Raw genomic sequence first — 18204 nt, forward strand, 5'->3', positions numbered from 1 at the left:
TTATCTAAACATTAAATTATTTGTATTATTAAATGATATATTTCTATTTTTAGGTAGCTTAACATGTACCCTTAGGGCACAGGTTAACATCACCCAAAAAATAATTATTTAACTAATTAATAAAAACTGTGTCAAAAAAATTAATAAAAAACTAATTAATATGATATACTATGGTACATGTACAATCTTATAGATTAATTTGATCTAACGAACATAACAAGTCTTGCACGGTGCAAGACTTAGGTGACTCTTTCACCTTAGAAAAAGCCATACGGTAGTATAAAATGGCCCACGCATAGCACGAGTATATGCTTCATTCATCGAATCGAGCACACCAGTTCCGTAAAAAAAAAAAATAACTAGTGTGCAATTTTAGTGAGCAGCTTTGCTCCTTTTTCTAAGGCTCCTTTTTCTCCTTTTTCTTCTCATAGATTGAAGACATGTGGCAATAATAAATCTGATGGTTGGAAATTAAAGACTATATTAAATAATTAAAAATTAAAAACAACACAAATTAAAGAAGGAAAGCGCGCAATCAGTGTGTCTCTCCATCTTCTTCATTCATCATCCCGCTAACCTCCGCTGCAGCCACCGCCGGCAACGCCCCTTTCATCTTGGCGATAATTCAACAACAGCAACAAAAATGGTAAAACAATAATTAACCCAGAAAATCAACCTTCATCCTCATTGTTTAACACCTTTAATATTAATCTCATAGGTAGAACAATGGTTCATCAAGCCCAGAAAACTCACGAAACATAAAGAGAGGATGTGAAGGAATTGAAGGAAGAACTATACAAACCAGATCTAGAAATCAAACAACTCAAATTCTAACAACATATATATAGAAAATAAAACAGTGGGGATAAGTTTGAGGAAAGAGATTGATTTTGGAATCGAAGAAAGCTTATTTTTTTGAGGAAATCAAACATCTCATGAGTTGATTCTGGAATTGAAGGTGAAGGTGAGTATGCTGGTGGTGTATTAATGGGGTGGAAGGGAGGGTGGAGTTTGAAATTTGTGTGATTTTTTTGTTTGATTTGTGAAAGGCTCCAGCAGCTTCTCAATAGGATAGTCGCCGCTTGTTTGCCGGAAAGGGGAATCGCCGGCGGTGGCTGATGCGGAGGTTAGCAGGATAATGAATCAAGAAGATGGAGAGACAATACAGTGAGATTGTGGCTTTCATTCTTTAATTTGTGTTTTTAATATCCAACCATTAGATTTATTATTGCCATATGTCTTCAATCTATGAAAAGAAAAGGAGAAAAAGGAGCCTTAGTAAAAGGAGCAAAGCTGCTCTCAATTTTAGTGTTAAAATAGTGTGCAATATGTCCTTTTTATTATCGTTTTGTTAAAATAGTGTGCAATTCAAAACGGTGACCTTTTACTCAAGAACGGTTATATAAGATGGTGGGATCTCTTTTAGATTAATCAAGATTTTAGATTCGATTTTTGGCTTGAACATGAAGGAGTGTTAAATTTTATAGGAAGAGTTTGCCATCCATTTTGGTCCCACAAGACTCGATAGATTAGTCATTTCAGTTGCGCGCAGAGGATACTCGGTTTATACGAAGAAAAAAAAAAACCCGGTGACCTTTAGTACTTGAAAAGTTATTAAGCATTTGTTTTTGGTCCATAGCGTTAAGTCAATGTGTATTTTTGAATTATTTTTTTGCAAGTATGTTTAAAAGTTAAAACATCTTAAAAAATTCCTCCTTAAAAAAAGAGATTAAAATTTGATTTCTAAGTCATAATTTTTTATCACTTTTATCTTCAATTCTTAATTTCCATGATTTACAGAGTCTTATATTTTGGATGAAGCTGTATGTTATTTGGAATAACAATCCTTCCATTCTATATATATAGACACAACTCTGTCTCATAATAACAGAACCAATAAACCAATTCATTTCTCAAGTCATAATAATAAGAGTTGGAGTGTAGGACCAGTTTCTTTGTGGGCGAACCAAGATGATTCGGATAAAGCCGGTAGAGGGCATGGTAAAGAACTAGATGAAGAAGAAGATGAGGTTCTTAAGTGGCTTGATTCTAAAGAAGATGATTCTGTTCTCTATGTTAGTTTTGGTAGCATGAACAAGTTCCCTAGTTCTCAACTTGTTGAAATAGCCCATGCACTTGAAGATTCGGGCAAAGATTTCATTTGGGTTGTAAGAAAAATCGAAGATGGCGAAGATGGTGGTTTTTTGAGGGAGTTTGAGAAGAGAGTAAAGGAAAGAAACAAGGGCTATTTAATTTGGGGTTGGGCACCACAACTTCTGATACTAGAACATGCTGCAGTTGGAGCTGTGGTGACTCATTGTGGGTGGAATACTATTATGGAAAGTGTGAATGCAGGTTTGTCATTGGCTACTTGGCCTCTTTTCGCCGAACAATTTTACAACGAGAGGTTGTTGGTTGGTGTGTTGAAGATTGGTGTGGCAGTTGGAGCAAAGGAATGGAGGAATTGGAATGAGTTTGGAGATGATGTGGTGAAGAGGGAGGATATAGGAAAAGCAATTGGTTTATTGATGGGAAGTGGAGAAGAGTGTTTGGAAATGAGGAGAAGAGCCAAAGCACTTAGTGGTGCTGCAAAGAAAGCTATAGAGTTTGGTGGTTCTTCTCACACTAAATTGAAGGAACTAATTGAGGATCTCAAGTTATTCAAACTTGAAAAGGTTAAGAACAAATTGGAGGGAGTGGCTTAGGGAGAATTAATTGCAATTTTGGTATGAACTTTCTAAGCATCATTCTACAATGGAACTATGTGTTTAGAACTCTTATTAGAGGAGAGGGCAAAGTTAGTTATTCAGTTATGTTTTTTTAATTTAAATTGTGTGTATCAGTTATGTGTGACAGTTAAGTGTGTTTATGTTTAAGAAGTAATTGGTTATTGTGAAGTTACTTAAGTGGTTATTGTGAAGTTATTGAGTAGTTACTGTAAGGATAGACCAAACTCTCTAACTCTTGGAGAACCAAGATCACTGAATCCTTGCAAGTGTCCCTATTGTCTTTCCTTTGTAATAGTGTCTATGTAAACATTGTGTTTGTATTTGTATGAATCTCTGATTTAGAATGCCTTCTTCAGAGGTTAGATCAATGATATATGTTGTTAAGTCATAAATAACTTACATTTGGTACTAGTTTCTATCACTATGTTGATCAGAATACTGAGTATTGTGTTTGTCATTGAATGTTGTACAACTTGTGAAACTAGATTCTCAAGTATTGTTATTGTTACTTCTTAAACTAGTTTAGTTGAATCAAATATCATATACTTTAGACATGCAAATAAAATTACCATCTATAATTTAACCTGATATGTTTTCAATGTTAGTGAAATCAGTGCAGTTAGGCACTAGACATTGTAATCAAGATGAATGAAAAAGAAAGCAACAACAGGAACTGAGTTGTAAATTACAGGAATGGGAGAACTAACATTTAATATTCATTACATGATAATGGTCATTTTATATTTTGAAACTCATTATCATGAAAATGTTGGGGAGTCTGGGGAAGCATCGGGAAAAACATCAGGCCGATGCTCCAGGACCACAAGAAAAGGATCCAAAATCTTAAAGTATTAATTATATGGATCACCTCTCTTATATATCCAACATTTTATCCGTTCACAGTCAATGTGAGACTTAACCAGAACCACTTACACTTAAAACCCAATAGAACATGAGTACCTAATTAAAAAACTATTCCCTCCGGTCTTAAATATAAGAAAAGTCATAAAGTATTTGAAGTAAATTTCCACTCAATACTTTTTGACACTCACTTAAATTTAAGACGAGAGAGAGAGAGAGAGTACTTTATTTATTTATCTAAAAGAACTAAATAATTTCAAACAAAACTTATTCATCCTCTAATAATAAATTTCAAACTAAAAATAATAAACCTTTTGTTCTTCCCCCTTTCTATGTTGAAGAAGAACAACAAAGAATCCAAATCTTTCCTATGAATTTTACAGAATAATAGTTATGTAACAGAGATGGGTAAAAAAGAAAAGAGTACGATTTAAAGAGGAGATTGATGACTGTGTTCGGAAGATGAATGAGTTACGAGGTAATCAGGGTGAAGATGTGGGTATGCAGTATCAAGAATTGTCTGCAAGGCATGCCACCTTGCTAATACAAGAGGAGGGGTACTGGAAACAAAGGGCTAAGATGCATTGGCTTCGTGAGGGTGATCTGAACACTAGGTTTTTCCATATGTCGGCAACTGCACGCAGTAAAAAGAAGAGAGTAACCAGATTGACTACTGATACTGGCACAGAAGCACTTTCTCAGGAAGATCTTTGTGAGGTGGCAAAAAATTACTTCGGTACTCTCTTTCGGCCACGAAATGGAGACTATGACCCCGCTCTTAATCTCATTCAGACAAAGGTGACAGAGGATGATAATTTCTTATTGACAGCACCAATCACTAAAGTTGAGATTCAGCAAGCGTTGTTTCAGATGCATCCTGACAAATCTCCTGGACCCGACGGGTTCAACCCAGCTTTCTACCAGAGATTCTGGGAGAAATGTAGTGATGATATCTTTCTGGCCGCAACTACTTGGCTAGAGAGGGGGTACTTCCCTACCAGCCTTAATGAAACAAATATTTGTCTTATCCCTAAATATGACAATCCAACTTCAATGAAGGATCTGCGCCCTATTTCACTATGTAATGTTTTATATAAGATGATTTCTAAAGTCCTTGCTAACAGGTTGAAGTGTTGCCTAGATAAATGTGTTTCTCAGGAGCAGTCAGCTTTTGTGGAAGGTAGATCGATTCTTGATAATGCCCTGATTGCCATAGAAGTTATCCATGCTTTGAAGAGGAAGACTCAGGGTCGGCGAGGTGAATTGGCGCTGAAGATTGATATTAGTTAGGCCTACGATAAGGTAGATTGGGGCTTTCTCCGTGGGGTTCTGACCAAGATGGGTTTTTCTGAAGTTTGGATTCGGTGGGTTATGATGTGTGTTAGTTCAGTTAATTATTCGATACTTATGAATTATGACCGAGATGTCCCTATTTCACCAAGTCGAGGATTGCGGCAGGGTGATCCGCTTTCTCCGTATTTATTTATTCTAGTGACCAAGGGATTAACTTCTCTCATTCACCAGGCTGTTGGGAGGGGTGACCTTCACGGTGTGAGGATTTGTCGTGGTGCTCCAGATGTTTCTCATCTTTTATTTGCAGATGACTGCTTCTTATTTTGTAGGGCTAATGTAGCTGAAGTGCATGAACTTATGAGAATATTACATACTTATGAACAAGATTTGGGTCAGGAAATTAATTTAGCAAAGTCTGAAGTTTTTATTAGTCGGAATATGTCTCCAGCAAATAAAGAAGATCTCTCTTGCATTCTTGGTGTCAAACAAGTGTTGGGTATACTGGTATATACCTTGGATTACCTTCCATGATTGGAAGAAGTAAAAGAGCAATTTTTTCCTACATCAAGGATCGTATCTGGAAGAAAATGAATTCTTGGAGAGGGCGTGCGTTGTCAAAGGCCGGTAAGGAAGTAATGATAAAATCGGTTCTTCAAGCGATTCCCTCCTACATTATGAGTATGTTTATTCTTCCTTCCTCACTTATTAATGATATTGAAAAAATGCTAAATGCGTTTTGGTGGAGTGGCGGCAATAATAATAATAACAATAATAATAAAAGTATTCATTGGTTAGCATGGGAAAGACTTGCTTGTCCGAAGGCTCATGGAGGCTTGGGATTTCGTAATTTTGAAGCCTTTAATAAGGCTATGGTAGCGAAACAAGATTGGAATATTGTTCAAAATCCAAACTCAGTGGTAGCAAGGTTAGTTAAAGCAAGGTATTTTCCGCGCTCCTCTTTATTTGAAGCTCCTTTGGGATATAATCCTAGCTTTGTCTGGCGTAGCATTTGGCATTCCCGGCAAGTTCTCCTTCTTGGGTGTAGATGGCGGATTGAGAGTGGTGATAATATTCGGGTTATGTATGACCCCTGGCTGTGTGGGAGTGATAACATATGGGTGTCCTCGCCTCAACCAGCAGAAGTATATCAGTTGTGTGTTAAAGATTTGTTACACGAAAATTATAAAGCGTGGAATATAGCTAGAGTACGTAACCTATTTTCAGGGTTTGCAGTGGACAAAATTCTTGCAACACCACTTGTTGACTCGGCCAGAGAGGATAAAGTGGTTTGGGAGGAGGAGAGGAATGGGAGTTATTCGGTGAAGTCTGGTTATAAGCTAGTTATGCGTTATATTATACGTAGCGACAAGTATCATGTGGCAGGTAATTGGACTGATATATGGCAAGCTCAAGCACCGCACAAAGCACGCCATTTACTTTGGCGTTTATGTAGAGGATGTCTCCCAACTCGTTGTCGGTTGTTACAAAGGAGAGTGGAGTGTACTCCCAATTGTCTCGTGTGTGACGAGGAGCTTGAGGATGAGTTGCACGTGTTCTTTAACTGTACAGTAGCTCGGGCCAGTTGGTGTGCAGCTGGTCTCTCTTCGGTCTTACATAATAACGCGTACCAGCAAACTACTGCTATGGATCATATATTCGCTATGTGCAACGACGAGAATAGTGATACTGTTGGAAGAGTGGCTATGCTACTTTGGAGCATTTGGCACAATCGTAATGATAAGGTTTGGAATGACAATGTCCAGATGCCGAGCCAAATCGGAAGGCATGCCTTTGATGCTTGGAATGATTGGAACTCCGTTCATAAACTACAGGGTAACGATGTGAGTGTGACTTCAGATCCTGATCTATTACGGTGGGTAAAACCAAGTCCAAGCTGGGTAAAATGTAACGTTGATGTTGCTTTTGTTACTGACTCTGGAAAAACCTCAATGGGATTGTGTTTTCGTAATAGCAATGGACAGTTCATGGATGGTATGACACAATGGCAACAGTCTGTGATCTCAACTTTAGAGGGAGAAGCATGGGCATTACTTTTAGCTATGAAAGAAGCTAAGCATAGAGGATTCGACCGAGTTCAATTTGAAAGTGACTCGATGTTGGTTGATGCTATCCACATGAGGCGTAGAGGCAATTCTGAGTTTTTTTCAATAGTTCATGATATTGTTATTTTTATGTCGTCTTTTCTAAACTTTGAGGTTAAGTTTATTAGGAGGCAAGCGAATTTGGTTGCTCATACCCTGTCTAGGGCGGCCAATTCTTGGGCTAGCTTCCATAGATTTGAGATTATTCCCTTATGTATTAAACATTTAATAGTTAATGAAATGCAATAAGCCTGCTTGACTCAAAAAAAAAAAAAAAAAACAATTTCAGTATTGAAAAATTCCAGTCTAAAAAAAAAAAATTGTTCTAAACTAATCTAAAAAAATCTCAATTTTACCTAAAGTAATTCCTAAAATACCAATATTTTTACCAAAGCCTGCCCCGGCTGGCTGAGCGGTGGATCCGCCTCGGGCTTTAGAGCAATAATTAAGGAACTAAAATAAATAAATTTTATGTTAAAAATAATATTTTTTATGTTTTGAATAGTTTGATTATTCAAAGCTCAAGATATTTTTATTATTTTTACTTCTTTAATTATTGCCTCTTCTTAGATTACTAGTTAACATTTTCTATGTTTATCTGGAGTTTTTTTTTTTTTTAACTCTTGTTTATTTAAATAACTTGTTTGTAATTATATAATTCAATTTATAAGATTTTTGGGTAACTTTAATTCAATTATAACAATATTTTTTTATTTATTTTACTTTTTATGAATTAAGAGCATAATGACATAAAAAAACATTAGACATCCCAACATGAATTGAATCAGACTCAAAGTTTGGTGATTTTAGCTTTCAGCTCCTCCTCTATGTTCCTATGACACCTTCGTAATAGATGGTTGAATTGTTTGCTATTATCTAAAAGCATGAACTTTTTGTTATCACACATATATAGGGAAGGGAATATCTCAGCCGATAAGTTAGCATCTGAAATCTGGCACGCAGTGAACACAATGCTGCACAAGATGCTATAGCACACGTTGCAGCAAGACAGTCGCAGAACACAGTAAATAAATAAATAAATTGCAGAACAATAAATAACGCAGATAATTGTTAACCCAGTTCAGTGCAACGTCACCTACTCTGGGGGATACCAATCCAGGAATGAATCCACTATAATAGCTCTAGTTCAAAGCCCTCGACCAACACCCGGTACTTGACTTATCACCTAGACACTACCCGTGCAATCCTACCTAAGAACCTCTTAGATAATGAGACCCCGTCCCAAATTCCCTCTAACAACACATACCATGTTGCTGTCAATAATAACGATCAAGATGGAGACACTCTCCTAGAAACTAGACCACACTCTTGCTTAAAAGCTTATGAGTGAATCACACACACTAACTCCGTGCTTCAAAGCTTAGGAGCAGCTTACAATAAACAACACAAACACAGTCCTAAACTTGCATCAGATTGACACAAGAAAGGCTGACAAAAGACACAAACTCTAAACCCTAAAAACTCACACTTTGTAAAGAACACGGTTTAGAATACATAAGAATAATAGCTTGAGGCTTCACATATTTATAGTCTTCAATTGTCTTGATGTCCAAGTTAGGTTTTCAGACTTGTACAGCTGTGAGAATTGCGGCCAAACCTAGATTAAAATTGAAAATATGTTTTGTGTTGTACCAAACAAAAAAAAGCGAACAAAAATATAATATAATTATATTTTTGTTTTTAATAACTTTCCTTAGGCCGACTTGGACAATTCTTGTGCAGTAAGTCTCGTCTTGCATATACACACGTGCTGGAATTAATATTTGAAGCAAATCTTGAACGAGATTGACAGAAAAAATTCTGCACTTAAAACAGAGCATCAGGATGCTGTACGAGGATGCTGCAGCATCTTTGTCCAGCATCTGGCAAAGTTGGCTTTTACAAAATGTAGCCAAACACAAAACCCAACAATCTCCCCCTTTGGCAAATTTTGGCTAAAACAACTTTGGCCCAGTGCATGGAGAGATACTGTCTAGACTTTTCTTCGAGTCAACATAAACACACAACTAGGAAAGAAAGTAGAACAATGCTAGGCTATTTAAACTTTCCTTCAAGTCAACATGAGCACACAACTAGGAAAGAAAGTAAAATTTCATCAGATGAAAAGGTAGCTAGCATGTAAGCATCAGAGGCATGCAACAGCGGAACATAACACATCTTAGCCTCAAAGTACAGATAGAGAGAAATAAACTCTCACATAGTGGATATAACACATCTTAGCCTCAAAGTACAGATAGAGAGAAATAAACTCTCACATAGTGGATTCAAGATCGGAGAAATAAACTCCTTAAAATTTTAGCAACGCCACAGAGAATAGGAAAAATAAATTCCTATATAAGCATGCATATTAAAAGTAGTAGAAAAATAAATTCTACCTACTCCCCCTCAATTTATGCATAAACATTCACTCCCCCTCAAAACATGCATATCACATAAAACATGCTATACTAGATGCTATAGCATTTTTCATCACATCATGCACACAAACACTTTTACTCCCCCTTTTTAGCCATAAATTCTGACAAATAAAGTCAGTACCACACAGTAGGAGCAGAACTTCCACAGAGTTATCAGATCATAGAGAAACATAGAGTGCAGAGAGAATCAGAGCATAGGAACTCATAAAGTGCATATGACAGACCATCAGGGCATAGAAAACCTGGAGTATCGGACCCAAACGACATGGATTATGCATGTTACAATCCAGAGAGCATCAGGGCGTAGCCCACAAAATTAAAATCCGAGAGGATATGCAAATAAAGCATAAGCAGGTCACATAGAAGGACTTGCATCAGATTCCTCCTCTTCCTCTACCTCAGTATCACAGCCTGCATTATCATCTAGAACACTAGGATTGAAATTGGAAAACACCTTGAGGTCAACAATCATTTGCTTCCTAGGCAAAACATCAGTTGACTGATTGACAGATGATGCAGCACAGTCTGCAGCATGTGTACCCTCAAACAGTCATGTAGAACAATTTCATCAAGAATATAAGAACCAAATGCAAAAGGTGATCTGGTCCCTACAACATATATAAACCTAGCCAAACCTGTAGCCACAGTGTTGGAATGAGTAGTTGGAGCCCAGTTGCAGTTTTCATCAATCCAGCTGCATTAATCAAATCAACAAGCTTTTGGCATTGTAAAAAGCCTTCACTTAAATTCCTTTCCACAGAAAGCCTTCTTTTTATCACAGATTTCCACCTGTCAACATTTTCAAAACGATGAAAGGAAATGTTGTCAATGGGTACAGGGGATACATCTTGAGGGATCCTCTTTTTCTTCACAGACTTCTTTGAGGATGCTGCAGGCGATGCAGTAGCATGTTGGTCTTCCTCAAACTCTGAATCACTAGAGGAAATAGTCTTCCTCCTCAAAAGCTTCTTCTTTGGCTCAGAGGCCCCAGTAATCTTACTCCACTGTCTTTTAAGACCATAGATTTTCTTTTTCCTTGGCAGTCTTGACAGGAACATTAGAAACAGCTACACCTTTACCAGCATTGCTCCTTAACCTCCTAGTACTAGAAGCAGGAGTCCTCTCAGTAAGGTTGAGATTGTCCACATAAATAACATTTGAATCTTTCTCAGCAGATTCATCAACATTCAAAGGAACAAACATAGTTTTACCACTATCATCAACATAAGGGATCACATAGATATCATGAACAAAAACATTATCAGTAGTAGTTGCTTCAGAACCCTTTTCTTTGTCAGGAACAATAACATCGTCTGGAGACTCGGGTATCACGATGTTATCCAAATTTTCCCGTGCTGCAGATGTTGTAGCATCATGTGCAGCATCTTTCTCAGGAACACTCTTCTTGACATGTTCCAACACAAAGTCATCTTTGACCTCAGTTGGAGCGCTAATATCATTACCAACAAATGTTAAACACAGCAGGGGGGAACACCACATAACTTTCTCTGACACATACTTTCTCACCACAAGAAACATCCTTATCATCAACAAACACACAATTCTTACCAAATCTTCAGATGTTTCAACATTACCCATAACAGCGTGCATTACTAAATAAGTTGAAGAGAGAATTGCACGCCACACTTGCAATAATTGCTATAACTCTTCAGATAGGCAAATCCCAAGTTTGCCTCGCAATTTTTCAAATTGGACCGCATCTAGAGCCTTAGTAAAAATATCAGCCAGTTGTTCTTCAGTGGCAATATGCTCAAGAGTTATAATACCTTCTTCAACAAGATCTCTGATGAAATGGTGCCTAATATCAATATGCTTCGTCCTGCTATGTTGGATAGGATTCTTTGAAATATTGATGGCACTAAGATTGTCACAGTACAATGCCATAGCATCTTGTACCACATTGTACTCCAGCAACATTTGTTTCATCCATAATAGTTGGGAGCAGCTACTACCAACAGCTATGTACTCAGCTTCAGCTGTAGATAAAGACACACAGTTCTGTTTCTTGCTGAACCAAGATATTAGATTGTTGCCTAAAAAGAAACAAGCTCCTGAGGTGCCTTTTCTATCATCTGCACAACCTGCCCAATCAGCATCACAATACCCCTCTAGCATAGACTTGTTCTTGTAGACCCACTTGGTACCAATCACATTAGTAGTTTCTGGTCTAGGAACTAAGTCCCAAACTTCATTCTTCTTGAACTGATTTAGCTCTTCTTGCATAGCATTTATCCAAAACTCATCAGTGAGGGCTTCCATCACATTTTTGGGTTCAAACTTAGAAACAAAACAAGCATTAGGAACTAAGTCAAGTGTCCTTCTAGTAGTAATTCCATGATTAGGATTACCAATAATCAGATCTGTAGGATGATTCTTTTGAGTACGAATGGATGACCCTTTCTTTGAAGTAGAAAAGATTGGTTCAGGTGTAGTAATCTCTGTATCATTCTTGAATTCCTCAATAGTTTCAGAATCTATACTACCTGGGATAGATGCTGTAGCATCTTCTGTATCATCTTTCACAACTTCACTTGAAATATCATCTATTACTACATTTATAGATTCCATCATGGTTTTGGTTCTGTAGTTATATACTCTGTAGGCTCTGCTATTTGTTGAGTATCCCAAGAATATGTCTTCATCACTTTTAGGATCCATTTTAGTTCTTGGTTCTCTATCAGACAAGATATAACATTTACTTCCAAACACATGAAAGTACTTAACAGTAGGTTTTCTACCTTTCCACAATTCATACAGAGTAGATGTAGTTCCAGATCTCAAGGTGGCACGATTATGAATATGACAAGCAGTGTTCATAGCTTCTGCCCAAAAACCATGAGAGAGTTTCTTTGCATGTAACATTACTCTTGCAGACTCTTGTATAATTCTATTCTTTCTTTCTACTACACCATTTTGTTGTGGTGTAATGAGAGATGAAAATTCATGGATGATGCCTTCAGAGGCATAAAAGTCAAAGAATCTAGAGTTTTCAAACTCCTTTCCATGATCACTTCTGATCCTTAACACAACATTGTTTTTCTCTCTTTGAAGTAGAATACATAGATCTTTGAATACGTCAAAGGTCTCTGATTTCTTTCCAATAAAATTTATCCAGGTATATCTAGAGAAATCATTTACAACGACATAGGCATACCTTTTTCCTCCTAAGCTTTCAGTTTGCATAGGTTCCATCAAATCCATGTGTAGAAGCTCAAGAGCTCTGGTAGTGGTAAGATGCTGCAGCTTTGGATGTGGCTTCTTGGTTTGTTTTCCAATTTGACATTCACCACAAATGCTTCCTTCTTCGATCTTGAGATTTGGCAAGCCCTTGATGGCTTCTTCAGGTATAGCTTTCTTCATGCTTCTTAGGTTGAGATGACCAAGTTTTTGGTGCCACAATTTTATTTCATCTTCTTTCGTGATTAAGCATGTCGACACATTTGCCTCTTCTTGGGGAACCCATAAGTAGCAGTTGTCTTTTGATCTGACGCCCCTCATCAAAATTTCACCCTCATCATTTGTAACCAAACATTCAGACTTGGTGAAGTTTACTTTCATCCCTTGTTCGCATAATTGACTGATGCTTATTAAATTTGCAGTCAATCCTTTTACTAACAACACATTGCTTAGTTTAGGCAAGCTATTACTGTTGAGCTCCCCTATACCAACAATTTCTCCTTTAGTACCATTACCACAAGTTACAAAACTAGTTGAGTAAGACTTTAAATCAACAAGAAATTTTCTAATTCCGGTCATGTGTCTTGAACAACCACTATCGAAATACCAGTCTTCCCTTGATGAAGCTCTAAGTGATGTGTGAGCAACCAGAGCAGTAATCTTCTTCTCAAGTTGAGTATCATCACTGGTCTTCACATTCTTACCTTTAGGTTTCCATTCTTTTTGAGCGGAGACAGTTGTGGAAACTGGTTTAGGCTGATGATGCCTGTTAAGGTATCCAAACAATTTGTAACAAAAAGGTCTTATATGCCCTTTTCTACCACAGTAGTGACATATCCAAGAGTGATGTTTTCTTTTGTTCCTTGACAAGGGATGCTGATTATGATGCTGTAGCATCTGTTGAGGCATCTTTCGCTTATGAGTTTCTTTTGGATGCATGTACGTGAGATCTGGGCTGTAACCTTTGTGTTTGTTGACATTCTCATAACTAAGCCCAATATGTTTAGGCTTTAGAACATTTTTCTCTAAGATTTCTTCTAGTTGACCATCAGCTTTATGAAGTTTATCAAGATGATCATCATCTTTATACAACATGTCAGAGAATTTTCTCAAACGCCAAATGTCAGCATTTAATTTTTCAATGACTTCCTTAGCTTCATCAAGATCAGAGGATAGATAATTTACCTTCTTCTGGAGCTCATCCATCTTTGATATATTTTCAACTTTTTCTGCCTTCAATTGATTGATGGTTACCTTTTGTTTCTCAATGACTTTGCATATTTCTCCACTCTTGAGGCAGAGTTCTCTGTAAGAATCAGCAAGTTCTTCGTAGGTTACCTCTCCATCACAAGATTCTGTATCAGATGTAATAGTACCTGTTAAGACTGAGATATGTTTGGCAGTCACAGATGCTGTATCATCTTCTGAGTCATCATCATCAGACCAACTGACAGTTAGTCCTTTCTTCGTTCTTTTCTGATATGTTGGACATTCAGGTCTGATGTGACCATATCCCTCGCATTCGTGACATTGAATATTCTTGTTTAAGCTTGACCTTTCATCACTCTTAGGTTTTCCTTGATTCACAATGCTGCGCATAGTGCCTGGAGCATCATTCTTAGAATTTGGTCTGGGTCTTTTGTCCATTTGTTTTAGAACTTTGTTGAACTGTTTTCCCAGCAACTCCATAGCTTCAGAGATACTTTCATTAGATTCTTCATCCTCTTCTAGATCTTCTTCATCATTTTTGGATGAAAAAGCAATGCTCTTATTTTTCTTTTCACTTCTTCCATTTACAACACTTTCATAAGTTTGGAGTGATCCAACCAGTTCATCCAGCTTCATCTGAGATATGTTTTTGGCTTCTTCCATAGCTGTGACTTTCATATCAAATTTCTTTGGAAGTGATCTAAGCATTTTTCTTACTAACTTTTCTTCGGGAATTTTCTCCCCCAAAGCATCAAATTGATTATCATAGTCTAGAATAGTCATATGAAAATCTTGAATTGTTTCCTCCTCCTTCATACGTAAATTTTCAAACTGAGTAGTAAGAATCTGTAATTTAGACATTTTTACCTGAGGAGTACCTTCATGAACAGTTTCAAGAATCTTCCAAGCTTCCTTTGCTGAGACACATTTTTTGATTAGTTTGAAGATGTGTTTGTCTACCCCATTGTATAATGCATATAATGCTTTTGAGTTTCCCAAAGCAAGCTCATCCTCTTCTTTAGACCAGTCCTCCTCAGCTTTTAGTTCAAGTGTTGGCTTTCCATCCTTGTCCATGACCACAGGGGGGTCCCATCCTTTCAGAACAGCCTTCCATGTTTTGCTATCCATAGATTTTAGGAAAGCAATCATGCGTGATTTCCAATAATCATAGTTGGAGACACCAACTAGAAGCGGTGGTCTGCTTACAAGCCCTCCTTCCTTTTCAATGTTGCCAGACATTTTCCCTGGAGCTCACCCTATAACCAGAAAGGGTGCCTGCTCTGATGCCAATTGAAATCTGGCACGCAGTGAACACAATGCTGCACAAGATGCTATAGCACACGTTGCAGCAAGACAGTCGCAGAACACAGTAAATAAATAAATAAATTGCAGAACAATAAATAACGCAGATAATTGTTAACCCAGTTCAGTGCAACGTCACCTACTCTGGGGGATACCAATCCAGGAATGAATCCACTATAATAGCTCTAGTTCAAAGCCCTCGACCAACACCCGGTACTTGACTTATCACCTAGACACTACCCGTGCAATCCTACCTAAGAACCTCTTAGATAATGAGACCCCGTCCCAAATTCCCTCTAACAACACATACCATGTTGCTGTCAATAATAACGATCAAGATGGAGACACTCTCCTAGAAACTAGACCACACTCTTGCTTAAAAGCTTATGAGTGAATCACACACACTAACTCCGTGCTTCAAAGCTTAGGAGCAGCTTACAATAAACAACACAAACACAGTCCTAAACTTGCATCAGATTGACACAAGAAAGGCTGACAAAAGACACAAACTCTAAACCCTAAAAACTCACACTTTGTAAAGAACACGGTTTAGAATACATAAGAATAATAGCTTGAGGCTTCACATATTTATAGTCTTCAATTGTCTTGATGTCCAAGTTAGGTTTTCAGACTTGTACTGTAACGACCCAAATTTATTATTCACTATTTAAGTGTTTAATTATTTGGTGATGTGGTTTTTAAGTAAGATAATAACTTTATGTTATTTATCGAGAGTTTTAGTTAACGCGCGAGTTAGTGAGAGTTAACGTGTTATTGGGCCAAGCCAATTGGGCTTGAGGCCCAATGGGCCTTGTGTGTGGGTGTGGCGCCATATGGCCATGAGAGGGAGAAGAGAAATTCATTTCTCTTTTGTTCTTGTGTTCTTGAGTGAAGAGAGGAGAGAGCTTGAGGAGCTAGGGCAAGAGAAAGGGAGAGATTCAAGAGCAAATCTTCGAGTTTTCTTCGAATCCAGGTAAGAGAGTAGATTTCATATTCGTGGGTGACTCGAGGAAGGGGAGAATGTCGATTTCTCCTCACCCGAACTTCCTCCACCCCATTTTCGTTTTAGCTTAGAACGGATTTTCTTGATGGAAATCGTTCCTAAGGTTCTTAATATGCTTAACATGCTTTTAACATGATTAATGAACGAAAACTATGGTTAAAAACGAGATTTATAAAGGATTAAACTCAAGAACATTGTGTTCTTGAGTGTTTTGAGTAAAAGTGTTCAATCTTTACTTTTTCGATGTTTATGATGTAGATCGGTGAAATGAACTGTCCTTTTGTGTTTAGATATGCTTGTTATACATGAATATAAACTTATTTGGGGTTTATAACATGAAAAATGGGATTTTTGGGTGATTTGGTGTAGAAATCGCAAGTTTTGAACTGTCCTGACAGGAGGCATTCGCTACGCCTTCGCTCAGCGAACGTGTTCGCCACCTGTTCGCTACCTGTTCGCTAATTGGATTTTGGCTCTGTGTCTGTTCGCTACCTGTTCGCTACAGCGAACGTGTTCGCTACCTGTTCGCTACGTGTTCGCTACGTGTTCGCTACGTGTTCGCTACCTGTTCGCTACAGCGAACAGCTCTGTGACAGCAACTTTTTGATAGTTGTTTTAAGTGTAATTAGGCACTTGTAACATGGATTTGAGGTATCCTAACATGCAATTAGGTGTTTATAACCATGATTAATTGTATTGTGATGATAGTTGTTGATTATATGTGTGGAATATAATTGTTGTTGATTGTGTTGATGATGTTTGTTAAAATGTCAAAGAAGTATATTAAGGTGTTAATCAACTTAATAAAGAAGGATATTAGAGTATGTTATTCTAATAAAGAAGTATATCGAATTATGTTATTCGATAAAGACGGATATTAAGGTATTGATTATCTTAATAAAGACGAACGTTGGATAGTGTTCCACGTTATTGTTGATGGGCTATATGCCATAATTGTTGATGAATATATTCATGAGTTTTGAGTGCATGCATCATGAATACTTAGGGATATTGGCTTGTCCAATAAAGAAGGATATCGAACTATATTTGTTTGATAAAGAAGGATATCGGAGGTGAGATACTCTGATAAAGACGATGGTACCACATGCATTAGAGGTGTCTAGAGGACATAACATGAATGTGAAGCATTAGATTGCATTAGGGATTTTGTGTGCATTTTATGATAAATGATGTTTGACACATACTTGGTAAATGTTGATTGTTAATCCGTATGTGAGGAGCAGAGTCCGTCATGACTATAAAATGAACAATGCAGAGTCCGTCATGACTATAAAATGAACAACGCAGAGTCCGTCATGACTATAAAATGAACAACGCAGGGTCCGTCATGACCATAATCTGAACAATGTATTTGTTAATGTTTTGGTATTGTCCGAGACGACGTGAAACTATATGTTTGGTGTATTTTGTGAATGATTGATTATGCGATAAATGAAGTATATGCATGATATATGAATATGCATGAATGATGGTGATGTATATGTATAATGTATGATTATGCATGTTTTTATGAAGAAGTGTTTAAGTACCATTTACTTACACTTATATTTTGAGTATGTTGTCTAACTCTCTTTTATGTGTTATGTGTTGGACCGTTGGGGGTCCAGATTTACAGGTTTTGTGGTATTCGATGTCGAGTCGTCGGTGAAGCTCTGCTCTGATTGTGACACGGGAAAGGGTTTTATATTGTATATAAAGTCTATTGTCTAGGTTGTTTTGTATAATCAATAAATACATTATTCGATTCAAAGATTTGTATAAACACTATTTTTACTAATTAATTACATTAGTATTGTTTTGATAGAGGAGTGTAATACTCGAACCGATATTCAATAAATTAAATGTGATTTTCCGTTGCGTATTTTGAAAAAGATTTTTACTAAGGTAGAAATATATAAATAATGGGTTTGGGTGTTACAATTGGTATCAGAGCCCCGTTGTCTTCGGACTGTGTGGGTTATGTGTCGATCAGAGCAGGTCTGTGCAGTCAGACCAATTGAGTGTAGTGTGTCAGTCGTGTTTGTCTAACAATTTTGTGTTGTTTGTTT

At 37.2% G+C, this 18204-nt stretch overlaps 1 protein-coding gene across 1 annotated transcript; it reads left to right on the forward strand.

The window, feature by feature from the left end:
* Positions 1-476: 476 nt before the first annotated feature.
* Positions 477-3055, forward strand: LOC123894500 (soyasapogenol B glucuronide galactosyltransferase-like). Its single transcript, XM_045944513.1, has one exon. The coding sequence runs from the start codon at positions 2091-2093 to the stop codon at positions 2703-2705; it is 615 nt and encodes a 204-aa protein (XP_045800469.1). The 5' UTR covers positions 477-2090; the 3' UTR covers positions 2706-3055.
* Positions 3056-18204: the final 15149 nt, after the last annotated feature.

The sequence above is a fragment of the Trifolium pratense genome, linkage group LG7, assembly GCF_020283565.1.
Source record: "Trifolium pratense cultivar HEN17-A07 linkage group LG7, ARS_RC_1.1, whole genome shotgun sequence".
Lineage (NCBI taxonomy): Eukaryota > Viridiplantae > Streptophyta > Magnoliopsida > Fabales > Fabaceae > Trifolium > Trifolium pratense.

Bases quoted from the DNA above. Each gene is read 5' to 3' on its own strand.
- LOC123894500 (XM_045944513.1), top strand. From the start codon at position 2,091: ATGAACAAGTTCCCTAGTTCTCAACTTGTTGAAATAGCCCATGCACTT.